Source organism: Mustela nivalis (assembly GCF_964662115.1).
Source record: "Mustela nivalis genome assembly, chromosome: 12".
NCBI lineage: Eukaryota > Metazoa > Chordata > Mammalia > Carnivora > Mustelidae > Mustela > Mustela nivalis.
In genome coordinates, this window is record NC_139031.1 from 4,720,107 (window position 1) to 4,734,814 (window position 14,708).

The following is a 14,708-nucleotide window of genomic DNA, read 5'->3' on the forward strand; positions in this document are numbered from 1 at the left end:
TCTGTTTTTGAGTTTTTGAGGAACCTCCATGCTGTTTGCCAGAGTGGCTGCACCAGCTTGCGTTCCCACCAGCAGTGTAGGAGGCTCCCCTTTCAAGGAGCAGACCTTCTAATTCTGTTCTTTCTGAGGTCCCTTGTTAAACATCTGTTCCATAAGCATATATTGTTTTTGTCTTTTAACTTTTTAATTTTATTGTAGTTAGTAGATGTTATTGCTCACAATAAATTCAGGTTTTCAGAAAAATTGCGCAGTGGGTGCAGGAGTCCCCTTCTCAGCCTGCCCTCCTTCCCGAACTTTCTCCTTTATTAGTTCTGTGCCTTGGTCTGGTACGTTTGTTACAATCGGTGAACTGGTATTGGTATGTTATTATTAACTGATCACCATAGTTCACACTAGGGCTCGTTCTTTGTGTTGTGTAGTTCTCCGAGTCTTGACATATGCCTGATGTGCTTTTGCCATCGCAGTGCGTCACGGGCAGTGGTCTCCTTGCCCTACTGTCGCCTGTGCCCCACCTACTATCCCTCTTCCCCTCTGTTGAACTTTCTCACACGCCCCTCATCTCGGACTTCTTACTCCAGCAAGCACTTAAATCGACGTTTTTATGTCTCGGTGTTTGTTCCTGTGTGTTTCGTATCTACGTCATGCATAAGGAGTGGTCCGTCAAGTGCTTAAAAAAATTTGAAAACCACACGTTTTCAAGAACCCACATGTCGCCCAGTGGCATTAAACCCATCCCTCTTTCCTAGCCTCAGCCTTACTTGCTTTATTACTTCCATTTTCTTGAATTAGATGAAAATAAAATTATTTTTCTAAGTATGAGCTCAAGTTTTTTGATTTTGTGGGGTCTGCTGCTTTAAAAAGTCATGCTATGAGTTGCAAATGTGTAATTGATTATTAAACTTAATTGTTCTTATGGCCTATATGTACTCCAGCTTACCTCGCCCTAAAGTCGTAATATTTAATTTTAAAGCACACGTATCTATAATCTGTCACTTTAAAAATAGTTGGATAAACCTACTTTCACATTCTGGTTTTCTTTTCATTTTGACCAGTGAACAGCTCTGCGCTTTTTGTTACTGTGGTGAAAAAAGTTCCTTAGGACAAGGAGACTTAAAGCAATTTAGAGTAACGCCTGGGTTTATCTTGCCGTGGAAAAGCCAGCCTTCTAACAAGAAGGACATTGATGACAACAGCAGTGGAACCTGTGAGAAAATGCAAAACTCAGCACCACGAAAACAAAGAGGACAGAGAAAGTAAGCAATTTTGAATAAATGCTTGGAATGCAGTAAGGCTATCTATAATTCGTTTTCATCTCAGGGAACATATAAATGGGGTTGTTACTGAGTAATTTCTCATGTTTTTCCCCATTCGTCGAGTGCTTTATGCCTCACCATTAAAATCCCTCATAAAGCACTCCTTTCCTCAAAATTTCTTGTGTAAAAAAAAAAAGTGTGTTAATTGTATATTAAAATCAGTGTGATCGCAAAAGCTAATGTTTTAAAAAAAACTTCAAGGAACCTAACATTAACCTAGAAGGAGTTTATGGAAAGAAGGTAAAACGGATCAGTGAAGCCTGTCTTTCGTTCTTTGAATAAGTTTTTGATTGTTTGTAAGAATGTAACCTAACACAATGACAAAACCAAGATGGGTTTCTCTACTCATGTTCTTAATTTGTTATTTAGTTATTTTAATGGTTCAGAGAATATTGAGCTGTCCTATAAACTGTTATAATACAAGGTTAACTTTCTAAGTAATTATATGCTCCAATTTTCCTTTCTACAGTTGAAGAATCTCTTCTTTTTTAATGAAGTAATAATTTACTAAGGTATTTGTATAACTATATATGTGTGTCTGTATTCATCAACATGATAGTTACCTGAAACTTCTCTCTAATATGTTTAATTTTGGAGTCAAAAAATTTTTTTAAGATGTTGCTGAGTTTTGTTTAAAGGCCATCTTAATATGTGGCTTTGGCTCTGGTAGTTGAGGGTATAGAAGTTTCTGTAGTTGATGAGAAAGTGTAAAATTAATTTAGCTTGGAAGGCTAACTGGCTCTGCCCCTTGAGGGTGATGATGTAATCATCCAAGTGCTTATCTGGCTTTTATCCAGATTTAAGTACTAAAGTATTGTTGTGTTGTACTTATTTGATTGGCTCATTCTTTTGGACTCCTGCCAATGCCTTGAAGCCCTGAAGTAGGAAATGAAACAATAACAAGAAAGAAAGTCTTTTTAAAAAATTTAAGGTGGAACAGCTTAAGGAAGTTTAGAAGTACTACGTTGCGGGTCTTGACGTTTGAAAGACCAGAGCTAGATCATATAGAAGAGCTTTTTGTTATCAGTCAAGTGCTCACATCCTAATAAATACATCAGAAGTCTAGCAAACTTCAGTATTCATCAGTAATTAGCAGATCTAATGGACTGGACCAGCTAATATCTCATATCCTCATGTTCTGCCTTTGAATAACAGCAATTATGTAAACAGTATTCTGGGAAATACAGTTGGACTTGGTTTACTTATTTTATAAGCTGAGTTAATTTTTAGTGAAAACTTTTATGGGCTGAGATAATTATGTAAAAAGGAGCCTTGGTTTAGTCTTTACATACACTTACTGTTTATCGATGTATTAAGTAATGATAACAAGACAGTTAATGGATGTTAGGAAGAAAAAACACATTAATAAGATTTGGAATTCATTTAGGGGTAAACAACTTAATTTGGTAATGATTTTAAATAGTTACAAAATATATTCCTGATGAATAGAAACCAAATAAACGTGTTTTTGTTTTTAATATGAACAAGAGGTTTTAAAAAGAATTTTTCCTCTTTTGGTGACATTACATTTTAAGAATATGTAATTAGAGATTCTTTTCCTCTTTTGTTTTAGACTTAAATTCTGGGAGTGTGTATATCAGCTGTGTTTTCCTGATGGTCTTTCCTAAGTTGGGCTGCTGTCATCCTTAGGGTTGCCACCCGTGTCTTACTGATACGGTGCATACGTAAAAACTGGTTGCAGAACCTGAAGGTGAAACTTATTAAGCTGGTGGTTAGGAATTGGTTAGTAATAGACTGGTTAGTCATTGCGTTAGTTTTTATACCTGTCTCCCCCATGAAATACTGGTATAAAGGAAATATCTTAGAACAAGACATCAATCTTTATAGATGAGCTGTTAGACTTTTCCCCCTTCTAATAAGAATATTTGTAGGAATGGAGGCATTTATAGGAAAGAGTTTGTTCTCACTCGACTGGGGGCATTTATAAAAATGAGAATTTAAAGTTAGAACAGCATGCTAACCTTTTTAAAAAAGTGAGTCTATGCATTTCTAATGCTGAACAAAATACTGGTTACTTTTATATGGTCTGATATTTAAATGTACTTACTGAAATGTGTTAATACTTTTTTTCTTTCAGTGATTCCAGGTATAAAAAAGTTTAGTACCTTGGTCATTGTGCTGCTTTTCTCTTAATAGGAGTCATGATAAGTACCCAGCTTACAGAAGTGCAGTGAGTTACGATCTGTATCCAGCAGTGCCGTAATCCAGAATTAGGATCAGGTTAAATACTGTGATACCAGGAGAAGATTAGAGTTTTAGTTCCAGTCACCTGAGTTCCCATATTTACTGTTTAAAGACAATAGTAGTCATTGTTTACTTATTGATCTCAATTAATAGCTGAAGTTTGAAGGCTTTGGAAGTCGGAGGTAGCCCTTGTGTTGTATGCTTTCCCCAGTGTTCATTCCTGTCCGCTGTTTTTGCGGTACGTTATCTTCCTTATTCCCCACGCTACTGCCACTAGTAGCTGTTTGGTTTTTGCATTTTACTTCTGACTTGCGAGGTGAAGTGTTCCTTACTAGAGAGCACTTGCGCCATCAGCCACAGACCAGCTGTCATGCGGAGGCACCTGGAAGAGAGCTCCCGCCACCTCCCTCTTCACACTGGGTAGTGGGTTCTCATTCCCGAGAGGTGACCTTTCTCTGCATGACATGAACTGCCAGCTCTGTTGTGCTCGCCCTCACGATAAAGCAAATCACAATTTCTGATGGAGTTAGGTTTCGTGAGCATTTAAGTGAGGCTGAAGGGAATATTTATTTTATGTGATAAAATACAGTTCCTGATTAGAATATTAGAGTGTCATTTAAAAAAATTATAAACTGGCAAAATAAACTTGTAACTGTAATTTTTAACACTTCCTTATGGATTCGGATACTTTTTTTTTTAGTTGCTTCTTACATGATCAAATACAGAACCCAGTTTTATATTACACTATGAATAATAACAGTTGTACTCTAAAAATTGTTTTATGTCAGTTTATGCCTAATTAAAATTGATTTGGTAATATGTTTATATTAAAGTTGTTGTAAACAAAATAATTATCTATTTGTTACCACTTTCACATCTCTTTTGTTTTATTTTTCCAGAGAACGATCTTCTCTGCAGAATATCGTATCTTGTGTAAGTGTAAGCACGCAGACCGCTTCAGATGATCAGGCTGGTAAATTGTGGGATGAACTCAGTCTGGTTGGCCTTCCAGATGCTCTCGATATCCAAGCCTTATTTGATCCTACAGGTGGGAGCTGGTCTTCAGTGATAACTGTCTCTTGATTCTGTAGACATTTTAATATTAGTGAATTATCAACTTAATAGTAAATAACCTTTCATCTAGAAATAATTACAATCACATTGTAAAAAATGTCATTGTTTAAGTAAGCTTCCTTAGGTAAAGTAAATTGTCTAATTATGTGTATCTAATTTATTTAGCATCTGCACTGGGCCAGTGCTGGGCTAGATACTCATAAATCTTTGTATTTATTCCTATGTGGACAGCAGGGCCATGGAGATCTGATAATTGAGGAAAGAAAATTTTTTTAAAAGATTTTATTTATTTATCTGACAGAGATCACAAGTAGGCAGAGAGGCAGGCAGAGAGAGAGAGAGGGAAGCAGTCTCCCCGCCGAGCAGAGAGCCCAACATGGGGCTTGATCCCAGGACCCTGGAATCGTGACCTAAGCCAAAGGCAGAGGCTTTAACCCAGTGAGCCACCCAGGTGCCCCGAGGAAAGAAAATTTTAAAAGGAACTGTGAGAAGTTGGGGAAGTTGGGTGTCTGGGTCTATTTAATGCAGGATGAAAGACAATAGATGTTAGCCATGTGGGCATCTTATTATAACAGTATAGTAACCCGTACTCAGGATATGGTTCTTTTGGGATTTTGAGTTAATTTCAGTTGAACTGCATATTGATTGATAATGGTTCAAGTGTTGTGTGATAGAGCATTTAAAGACTGACCTGTTTTCAGTGATTGATGTGGGCTGTTGGTGTGGGATGAAGCAGAATGGAGGTAAATGTGTAGCTTATTTGCCATCCATTCTCTTTGTCATAAAGTGTTATATAACGTCCTTTATATTTTATGCAAAGATACCAAATAAAATATCTTACAGTAATATTTAAATAAAATGACTAAGAACTCATTTTTTGTTGAAACAATCACTCCTTCCAACTTGTGTGCATCAGAGTCACCTAGAGGTCTTGTTAAAACACAGATTTCTGGCACCACTGCAAGAGGTTTTGGATTCACTGGGTCTTGGTTCTGATATGATATTTTGCACTTCCTTTTTTAAAAGTTTTTAAAAAAGATTTATTTATTTATTTGATAGAGAGAGTGGGGGGAGGGACAGAAGAAGAGGGAGAGAGAGAATCTTAATGCACACTCCCTGCTGAGCACACAACCTGATGCGGGGCTCCATCCTAGGACTTTAAGATCATGACTTGAGCCAAAATCAAGAGTCGGATACTTAACCAACTGAACCACCCAGGTGCTCCAGTATTTTGCATTTCTTTGTTTTCTTTTCTTTCTTTCTTTTTTTAAAGGTATTTATTTATTTATTTATTTGACACAGAGAGAGAGAGAAATCACAAGTAGATCAAAGTAGGCAGAGGCGGGCAGAGAGAGTAGAGGAACCAGGCTCCCTGCTGTGCAGAGCGCCCGATGAGGGGCTTGATCTCAGGACCCTGGGATTATGACCCCAGCCGAAGGCAGAGACTAAACCTACTGAGCCACCCAGGCACCCCACAATAGTTTGCATTTCTAACAAGTTCCTAGGTGATAATATTTGGGAAGGGCTGACTGCTTTAGTGTGCTCACAGATACAGGGTGCCTGTGTGTGTCGGTATGTCAGGGTTGGTTTGGGGGGTTTACGTCTTATTAGCATTAATATGCTCCGTGTGTATTCATTTGCTTCTTTTCACTTCAACCATTTTAGGCACTTGTTGGGCTCATCACCGTTGTGTGGAGTGGTCACTGGGGGTGTGCCAGACGGAGGAACTGTCGCTAGTGAACGTGGACAAAGCTGTTGTCTCAGGGAGCACAGAAGTAAGTAGAAGTAACAAATATTTAATTAAGCCACAGTTTTGTAATGTTTACTCTAGCCAACATGAAGGTGCACTTGGCAAGAATGGTTTATTAAATGATTAATGTAAAAAACCCTTAAAATAGGAATTTTTAATTTTCTATCAAGAGTAGTTTGTGCACACCACTAGAATATTTAAGCTGTGCAGTTAATGTTAATCCTAACAAATATTTTACATTTTAAAAAATATTTTACATTTAAATCAGAAATTAAAAATCTTAGAAATGAGAATTCCTAACTGTATTTATGTTTATGTGGTTACTCTTTAAGAGAGAACAATTCGATGAAGACGTAACATGAAGAGACAACATTTGACAGGTCTTTAGTCCACGATATGCATTAGCTCTGTTTGCTATTTTAAAAATTGATCCAGAAAGTTCTTTACAGTCAAGTTGGCAGTTCAATTCATCTTTTTGGCCTCATCCCAAAGTAGTATCATGTACACAGTCTACTGTCTTTTCAAGTTTTCACTGCGATTTTCACGGGATTTTGAAATGAGCGCAATAAATGCAACGGTTACCGTCCATCTATAAAGGAAACAAACCTTGTGAAGTGAAATTGCTTTGCTGCCCACAGATTCTCTTGGACTTTTGACAGTTAAATTTGGGAGAAGTGAAGCAGCCTTCCCAAAGGAATGTTAAAAATGAAATTTTGATAGTAGAAATTACGTGGGCTTTAACAGATAGGGTACAGGTAAAACTCTCAAAAGTGTCGTTGAGACAGGGACTTAGATTCAATTAATTATTCAATTAGTATAATATTAGCTTTACTCAGATTATTAAAATGACCTAAATTACATGGATGAGGAACTCCCACCTGAAGCTTAGTCAAATTAGAGTGCTTGTTTTAGAAATGTGACAGTACACTGAAATGCTTATGTCATCAAATTGTGAACAGTATAGTGCAGAATAGTAAGTTCTGCAGTCTGAACAAGCTTAGATGGCCAGATCAAGACTGTGACAGAACAGTGGGCACTCTTTTTGTCACAGACTACTTCAGAAGTAGTGTTGGATTATTTTGTGGAAGTGAAAAATATTATAGGAAAGTCAATGAACAAAGGCTAAAATGAACTTTGTGGTGTTGGATTGAAATTGGAAGAATCGGTGTAAACTGGTTTTTAATATTTATACAGATGCAGAAATACAGATGTGTGTACGTGTGAGTCAGTATGTATACACGTATCCTAGCTCTGTTTGCTAAGACAGTCGTTAGAAGCTTGCTTCCCCCTGTCCTTCTTGGATAAAAGATGCCATCTTTGTGTCTTAGATACTTCTGATAAAGATTTAAATGGAATTTAGAGATGAAGTCTGTGCCCTGTTGCTGGCGGAGGAATCAAGGGCCATGGGAGGCCCTCAGTGGGGTCGCTTTATGGAGCCAGGAGCATGGAGTGGGCGGGAGGGTGGGATGCAGCTGGAGGAGGCTGCGCGGACCGCGTGGGGTCCCCAGGGGGCTGGTGCTGCATCATCAGACCTTCACATCTTCACGCGGTTAAATCAGTCCAGACTTAGGGTAGCGTCAGTAGTCTGTTGCCATTTCTACAGTTGGTTTTGTTTGTTTTTGTTTGTTTTTTTTTGTTTTTGTCTTTTCGGTTTTTCTCCATTATCAGATAGGCATAGGACTTAGCTAGAACTTTTCTCACTTGCTTGTCCCTCAGAAGAGTTTGTGTCACTGGCAGAAATTCAAACCCATAACAGCACATTTGTTGCTAAGTCTGTGGGGAAATAGGCGCTCTGATAGGATGCAAATTGACATAAATCTTCTGGAGAATAATCTGATGGTACTTAAAAACCACATGTTTTGACCTTTCTAGGATTCTGTCCTGAAAATATGCCTCTAGTAATGCAAAATACTTGTGCTATTACAAGTTAATAATTGCAGCATGGTTTAACTTGGAAAATATTGGGAACAGCTTAAGTGGCACCTATGATAGAATGGTCGAAGAAACTGTGGTGCGGTTCATACGGCGGCATATTGTGTGTGTACAAACACCGTGAGGAGTGTCTCTCTGAAATGATGTGAAGTCGGTTCCAACATGTATTTTTAAGGGAAAGAAGAGTGTAAAAGACCATTTATGATGTGCACCCTTTTATGTAAGAAGGGATAAAATATAAGCAAATACACATGCCTCTGGTCATTTTGGAAAAGAAATACAGGAAGGATAAACAGGAAACTGAAGAAATTGGTTACCTCTGGCAGGTGGGTGGGAAAGAGGTGGAAAGGAAGTGGGAACGGGATGATGTAGCCTGGGTGAGGTGTGCCAGACACTCGCGGACCTCTCTCTTCGTACAGCTCCTCTGACTCTTGGAGCCGTAGAAATGTTTCACATGCCCCCTAAATAAGCAATTACAACTATCTAGGACATGGGGGAGTTCATAAAGGAATACCAGAATTCACACCAAAGGGGATAGGGAAGAAAAGAGCCAACCTGAGTAACTGGCAAACAGTATGTTGGCAGGCGAGCCGGAATTGCCGAAGAAGGAAGCGCAGCATGCGCGCTGTGGTCCAGTGAGTCCTGTGTTCCTCGCAAGGGTATGGGTTTGCAGTTCTGAAGCCACTTTATGTGTATGCTGTGAGTGAACAAATAAGTAGATACGTGGTTGATAATGAGAACGAGGTTTTTCTGTGTTGGAGAAAGGAGCTGCAAATAAGGAAAGGGCAAAATGAATTTTGTGGTGTTGAAATGGAGTCAGAAGCATCAGTATAAACTCATGGTTCTTAATATTTATGTAGACAGATACAGAAATACAGATGTGTAGATGTGTGTATGCATGAGGCAGTGTGGTTACGTCTAATTCCTAGTTCTGTCCTCTGTGAAGGCCTAGACAGAGTGACCCCCGCTAGCAGTGAGCACACCTGGTGCTCAGATCTTGGTTTCTAACCACTATTCGCCGATAAAAGGAACCGGGTTCCTTGAGAAGTAGTTCGTGGTACCGGGAAAATGCAGCCCGAGGTGCCGGAAAGTAAGCAAGTACTCAAAAACTGGAAGACTTGTTGAAAACACAGGAGCCAATCCGAAGGAGCTCCTAAGAGCTGAAATAATATGAGCCACACGAAAAAATACAGTATTGGGTTTTTGTTCACAGAATAAGTACACACGAGTCCATACTGATAGGAATGAATGAATGAATGAATGAATGAACAAATGAATGAATAGCATTAAGTCAGGTCATATCACTCCTCTACCTACCACACACTTCACTACAGATTTCCTGTTTCATTCAGAGAAAGAGAAAAAAAAGCCAGTACTCACTACCTGACGGGGCTGTCCGTGATCTTCCGCACCCTCACAAGTACTTCTGAGGCGTCCCTCACTGTCCTCTGCCCCATCTGCTTCCTCAGCCATAGCAGCCTCCTTCATCTTCCTCAGATGCCCCCAATGTATCTTCCTCGGGGCCTTGGCACTTCCAGTTCCCTCTCTGTTGAAGATTCTTCTTGGATGTATGATGGCTTGTTCCCTCATGTCCTCTAGGAGTTTATTCAAGAGTTGCCTTGTCAGGGAGGGCTTTCCTCAGGTCCCTGTTGCAAGGTTCAGGGGTCTCATTCTCAAATAACATCCCTGCTCTGTGGTTTTCTCCTTTGTCTTTGTTGCCATTTAACATAGTACGTGTTCACTTAATGATCGTGTTCTCTTCCCTTCCTTACTAGAGTGATGTTGCCAAGGATCTTTTTCTGTTTGGGTCATTCCTCAGTAATTATTTGTAGCCTAAATGAATAGCACCAGACATTATTCATGAATCACTCATAGTTATAGGAAAGATCCAAAGTGCCAGAGTATTAACAGAGATCACTAATGTAGTTAACTTTATAAAAGTGTATGAATACATAATTGTCAAAAAAGAAGCCTCTGCAGTGGAGTAAAGCTTTACAGTTCTGCTCAAGTGACGTGGGGTGATGGGCAGTGACAATGCAGATCCTTGCGCTGCTCTCTCAGAATGTTCTCTAGGGCAAACTATGTAGAAGTGCTATTGAACTTGGAATACATTTTTATTTTACCAAAAGACAGGTGTTCTAAATTTGTTGACCTTTATTTTGATGACATGTGGCTGAATGTATTATGATAGTACCTCAAAGAAAATAAACATTTCATCTGCCTCTTCAAGATAAATGTGACATTTCAGCACTGAGAATGTAATGACTTTTCAAAAAGAGATGTGCTGGGGCTTGAGCATTTTGAAAATGGATGTCTGGAACTATTTCTGTTTGATATTTTATTGTGTTTTACAAACAATGAAAGTTTGTAAAAGCAAAAATTCTCACGTTTGTCAAAAACATTTGGACATGGAATTTTGTGTTCTCTTTAAAATATTCTGAAAAGTTTTAGTATGCTTCAAACCCATTTGTTAAAAATAAAAAAATTAATACTTTTTGATTATGGAAGGTGAAAATTTACTAGGCTGAATTTTGATAATTTTGGTTGGGATTGAAAACTAGTTCTGGAAGGGAAGCACTACATCTGTTTAAATCTTAACTTTTGTTAGAATCATTTGTTTTTAACTCCCAGCAGATAGTGAAGTAAACTTGTCAGATGCAGAGAACAAGATACAGAGGCCATTTGGAGGGTGTGGTGCTCTGCAAACCTCTTGATTGTCCACATCTCTTAATAAGAGGCGCTTGAGCCCGCACCCTTACTGTACATTCTCACTGGAGTCTGTGTCTCTGCTCTGTGACACTTCCCCAGCAGTTGTAAATTGACCGTGTTGCTGTGAGTCTGTTATTAATTTCAGTTGCCCCCACTAGGATGTAAGCACCATGAGCCCATCGATGAGATCTGTTCTAGTTTATTGTTTTATCTCTGGTGCTTAGCAAAGCACCTGGAACACAATCGAGTCATTGATCGGATAAATGTCTGCATGAATGAAATCTGCTGGTGAGCGCGGGTTAGCCGAGTGGAGAGGGAAGTGCTACTGGCCCCTGGTGGTTGCTGCCGGGCACCCAGCCGAGTCCAGGCTAGCCTCCCATGGCAAAGAGAGCCTGTAGTGCTGAGCTTGAGAGATTCTGGTTTAATTAATATTATTATTCCTATTTAAAAATTAACATATTTAATCTTTACATTAAAAAGATTTAAAAATTTATTTTGTTTTTATTTATTTTCTTTCAGAATTATTTTATTGAAGAAGGTGGGGAGGACAGACGGGGACTGAGCTGAGCTCTGAGTCCCTAATCATTTTCTCGGTTTTTAAATGTCATTCTTTATCAAACTGTTCAGTTTTTCTGAAATTCCTTCAGATTGTTTTCAGTTTTCCCAGGGGTACCTTTATCTTTTTCTAGATTGAAGAATATGCTATACTGTGAACCTGTGTTTCAGGAGAGGTAATGGTGTTTCCTCTTTGGAGCCCTGGAGGTGCTACTAACATCTTAGAGATCTGGATAATTTGGATATTACTGATGGAGTAGTTTAATTCTGCATGCTACAGATGTATGGTCATTTATTTACTGGAAGCCCCCTGCACTTTTTCCTGCACTCTGCTCATTGCCCTCCAAAAGATATATATATATATATAGATAGATATTTTAAGATTATTTATTTTTTTTGACAGATCACAGGTAGTCAGAGAGGCAGGCAGAGAGAGAGAGGGAGGAGGAAGTAGGCTCCCCGCTGAGCAGAGAGCTGGATTTGGGGCTCAGTCCAAGGACCTTAAGACCGTGACCTGAGCTGAAGGCAGAGGTTTAACCCACTGAGCCTCCCCCTCCCAAAAATACTACCAGTGAAGCTCCAACATGCATTTTTGTTCCTTTGACTAGTTCTGCTCATGCTATTACTCTATAAATAAAACATTAAAAATTACTTATATTATCTCCCTACTTAGAATTGATAATTTTTTATGTTTTTTCCACCCACCTCCTGCCACAACCCCATATTAAAATCTCATTTTATTATACTGATTTTGTGCCAGGTGTCGTACAGAAAACCAGCCTAGTTCTGTGAGAAGAGTTGTAAGTTTTTTATGTTTTTGGTTCTTTTTGTAGACTGCAAAAGAACAAAAATAGCTTCTCTATCATAAGGTGGGTGGCAGTATACATTGAGAATGTAGATAAGCAATGTAATGTAAATGTAATTTTGTTAAAAAAAATTTTTTTAAACAGAATATGGAGAAAATCTCTCCGTACATGTCCTGTGAGCAGCTGGGAGTCAGTTTCTGTAGGAAGATTTCACTCTCACACCACGTTATCACTGTGAGGTGATTCGCAGGCACCCGTTTTATCAACAATGATATCCAATACTGTTATTTTTTTATATAATCCTAGTAATGTAAGTGTAAAGAAACCATCAAGTTATATATTCTTCATTTTACCCTATAGTTTTTTAAGAGGAGGGGCAAGCATTCACAGATCTGAATTTTGTGTCTGTGGGGGTCCTTGAGAATGCCTTCACGTTGGAGACTCACTAGACAGACGAATGGCGCTCACCGTGAAGTTGTAATTGTGGCTAAGATTTACTGCCGTGATACGGTGAGGATATATAATGGAAGAATCTCAGTGGAGAAAAAATACTGACGGGGTCTGGAGGAATTCATGTATAGCCTTCCTTAGGTGCTCAGCCTCCCGCGAGGGGTTGCCCAGAGCACCCTCTTCTCTTTGCAGTGAAAATGCAGCAACATGAGAAGCTCAAGGTCTTTGCTGGTGGCTGATCACACAGGCACCCTTTGCCTAGCGCATACCAGAAGGAAGGTCATGTTTGCACAGATAGGATAGGCACAGTAAATTCTTATCGCTGAGGGAGCCATGGCAACCCTCCCAAAATTCATGTTCCTGGGGACCAGCTGTGTAGACAGGCCTTCTAAAGAGAGTAGTCTGAGGCCTGCTGCAACCGAACTAAAATTGTATTGTGTAGCAACTGTAACATTTCTGTCCTCAGGACTGCAGTAGGTACACACTGAATAGTCCCTATCATAGGGAGTCTGTGATAAGTGCTCTAGTGGTTATATAGAACTTGGTAACTTCGATCAGAGGAAAGATACTTGTAAGGATACTTTTGACTCTAACGGAAAAATCCTGTGTTTACTTCTGAACTCTGCTTTCTCTGTATTAATGTATCCGTGGCAGCTTTCTTTTGACTAGTGTAAGCATGGTATATCTTAGTCCCTCCTTTTATTTTAACTCTTCGTGTCTTTCTATTTAGTGTATGTTTTTTTTTTTTTTTTTTTGCAGACAGTGGTTTTGCTTTTTTAAAATCTAACCTGGCAGTTTCTGCTTTTGTAATGGGAGTGTTTAGGACATGTACATTTAATGTGATTAAGTTTCCCTTTTTTCAAAAAATCCTTTTTGTTTCTGTCTGTTCTTTGTTTCCTTTCCCTGCATTCTCTTTTGGATTGAATTTTTTTAATGATTCCATCTTATTTCCTTTTTGGACTGTTTTGTCATTTTATTGGTTGCTTTAGGATTTATAGTATACATCTTTTATTATTACAGTCTACCTTCCAGTGATATTATAACTTCATATATAATGAAAATGTGCTTTTGTTGCCTTCCATTTTTCCTCTCCTGGGATTTGTGCTGTTGCTGTCATGTATTCAGCTTTTACATGTGTTATAAATGCCATAAGATATTGTTATTTTTTTGAAAGATTTTTATTTATTTGAGAGAGAGAGAGAGCACAAGCACATGATGGGGAGGGGTGGAAGGAGAGGAAGAGAAAGTCTCAAGCAGACAGCACTGAGCCTAGAGCCTGACATGGGGCTTGAGCTCATGACTCTGAGATCACAACCTGAGCTGAGTGGATGCGTAACTGACTGCACCACCCAGGCACCCAAGATAATGTTTTTTTTTTTTTTTTTAAGATTTTATTTATTTATTTGACAAACAGAGATCACAAGTAGGCAGAGAGGCAGGCAGTCAGAGAGGGGAGGAAGCAGGCTCCCTGCTGAGCAGAGAGCCCGATGCGGGGCTCGATCCCAGGACCCCGGGACCATGACCTGAGCCGAAGGCAGAGGCTTTAACCTACTGAGCCACCCAGGTGCCCCTAAGATAATGTTATTTTGATTAAGTTGTCAGATATGTCTGAAAGAGACTTAAGTAGTAAAAAAAAAAAATTATAAATAGAGTCACTTTTGTTACCAGTTCTGATGTTCTCCATTGCTTTGTGTAGCTTCATATTTTCGCCTGCTATCATTCTCTTTGTGTCTGAAGACATCCTTTAACATTTCTTGCAGTGCAGGACTGTAGGTGATGGAGTCCTTCAATAGTTGTATTCCAAAGTGCTTTTATCTTACCTTCATATCTGAAATGTGTTTTCGGCAGGTACAGAATTCTAGTTGACTCCTCTCCCCCATTACTTTAAAGATTTTAAAGATGCCTTGCCACAGT

At 39.0% G+C, this 14,708-nt stretch overlaps 1 protein-coding gene across 34 annotated transcripts in view; it reads left to right on the forward strand.

Annotated features, from left to right (window-relative positions):
• KMT2C (lysine methyltransferase 2C) overlaps positions 1 to 14,708 on the forward strand; it is a 271,671-nt gene that overhangs the window by 108,140 nt on the left and 148,823 nt on the right. For all 34 annotated transcript variants that reach the window (XM_082693396.1, XM_082693371.1, XM_082693402.1 and 31 more), the window contains 3 exons: positions 1,053 to 1,253; positions 4,418 to 4,566; positions 6,258 to 6,367. In XM_082693396.1, coding sequence (XP_082549522.1) covers positions 1,053 to 1,253; positions 4,418 to 4,566; positions 6,258 to 6,367 — 460 coding nt within the window. The remainder of the gene's footprint in view (positions 1 to 1,052; positions 1,254 to 4,417; positions 4,567 to 6,257; positions 6,368 to 14,708) is intronic.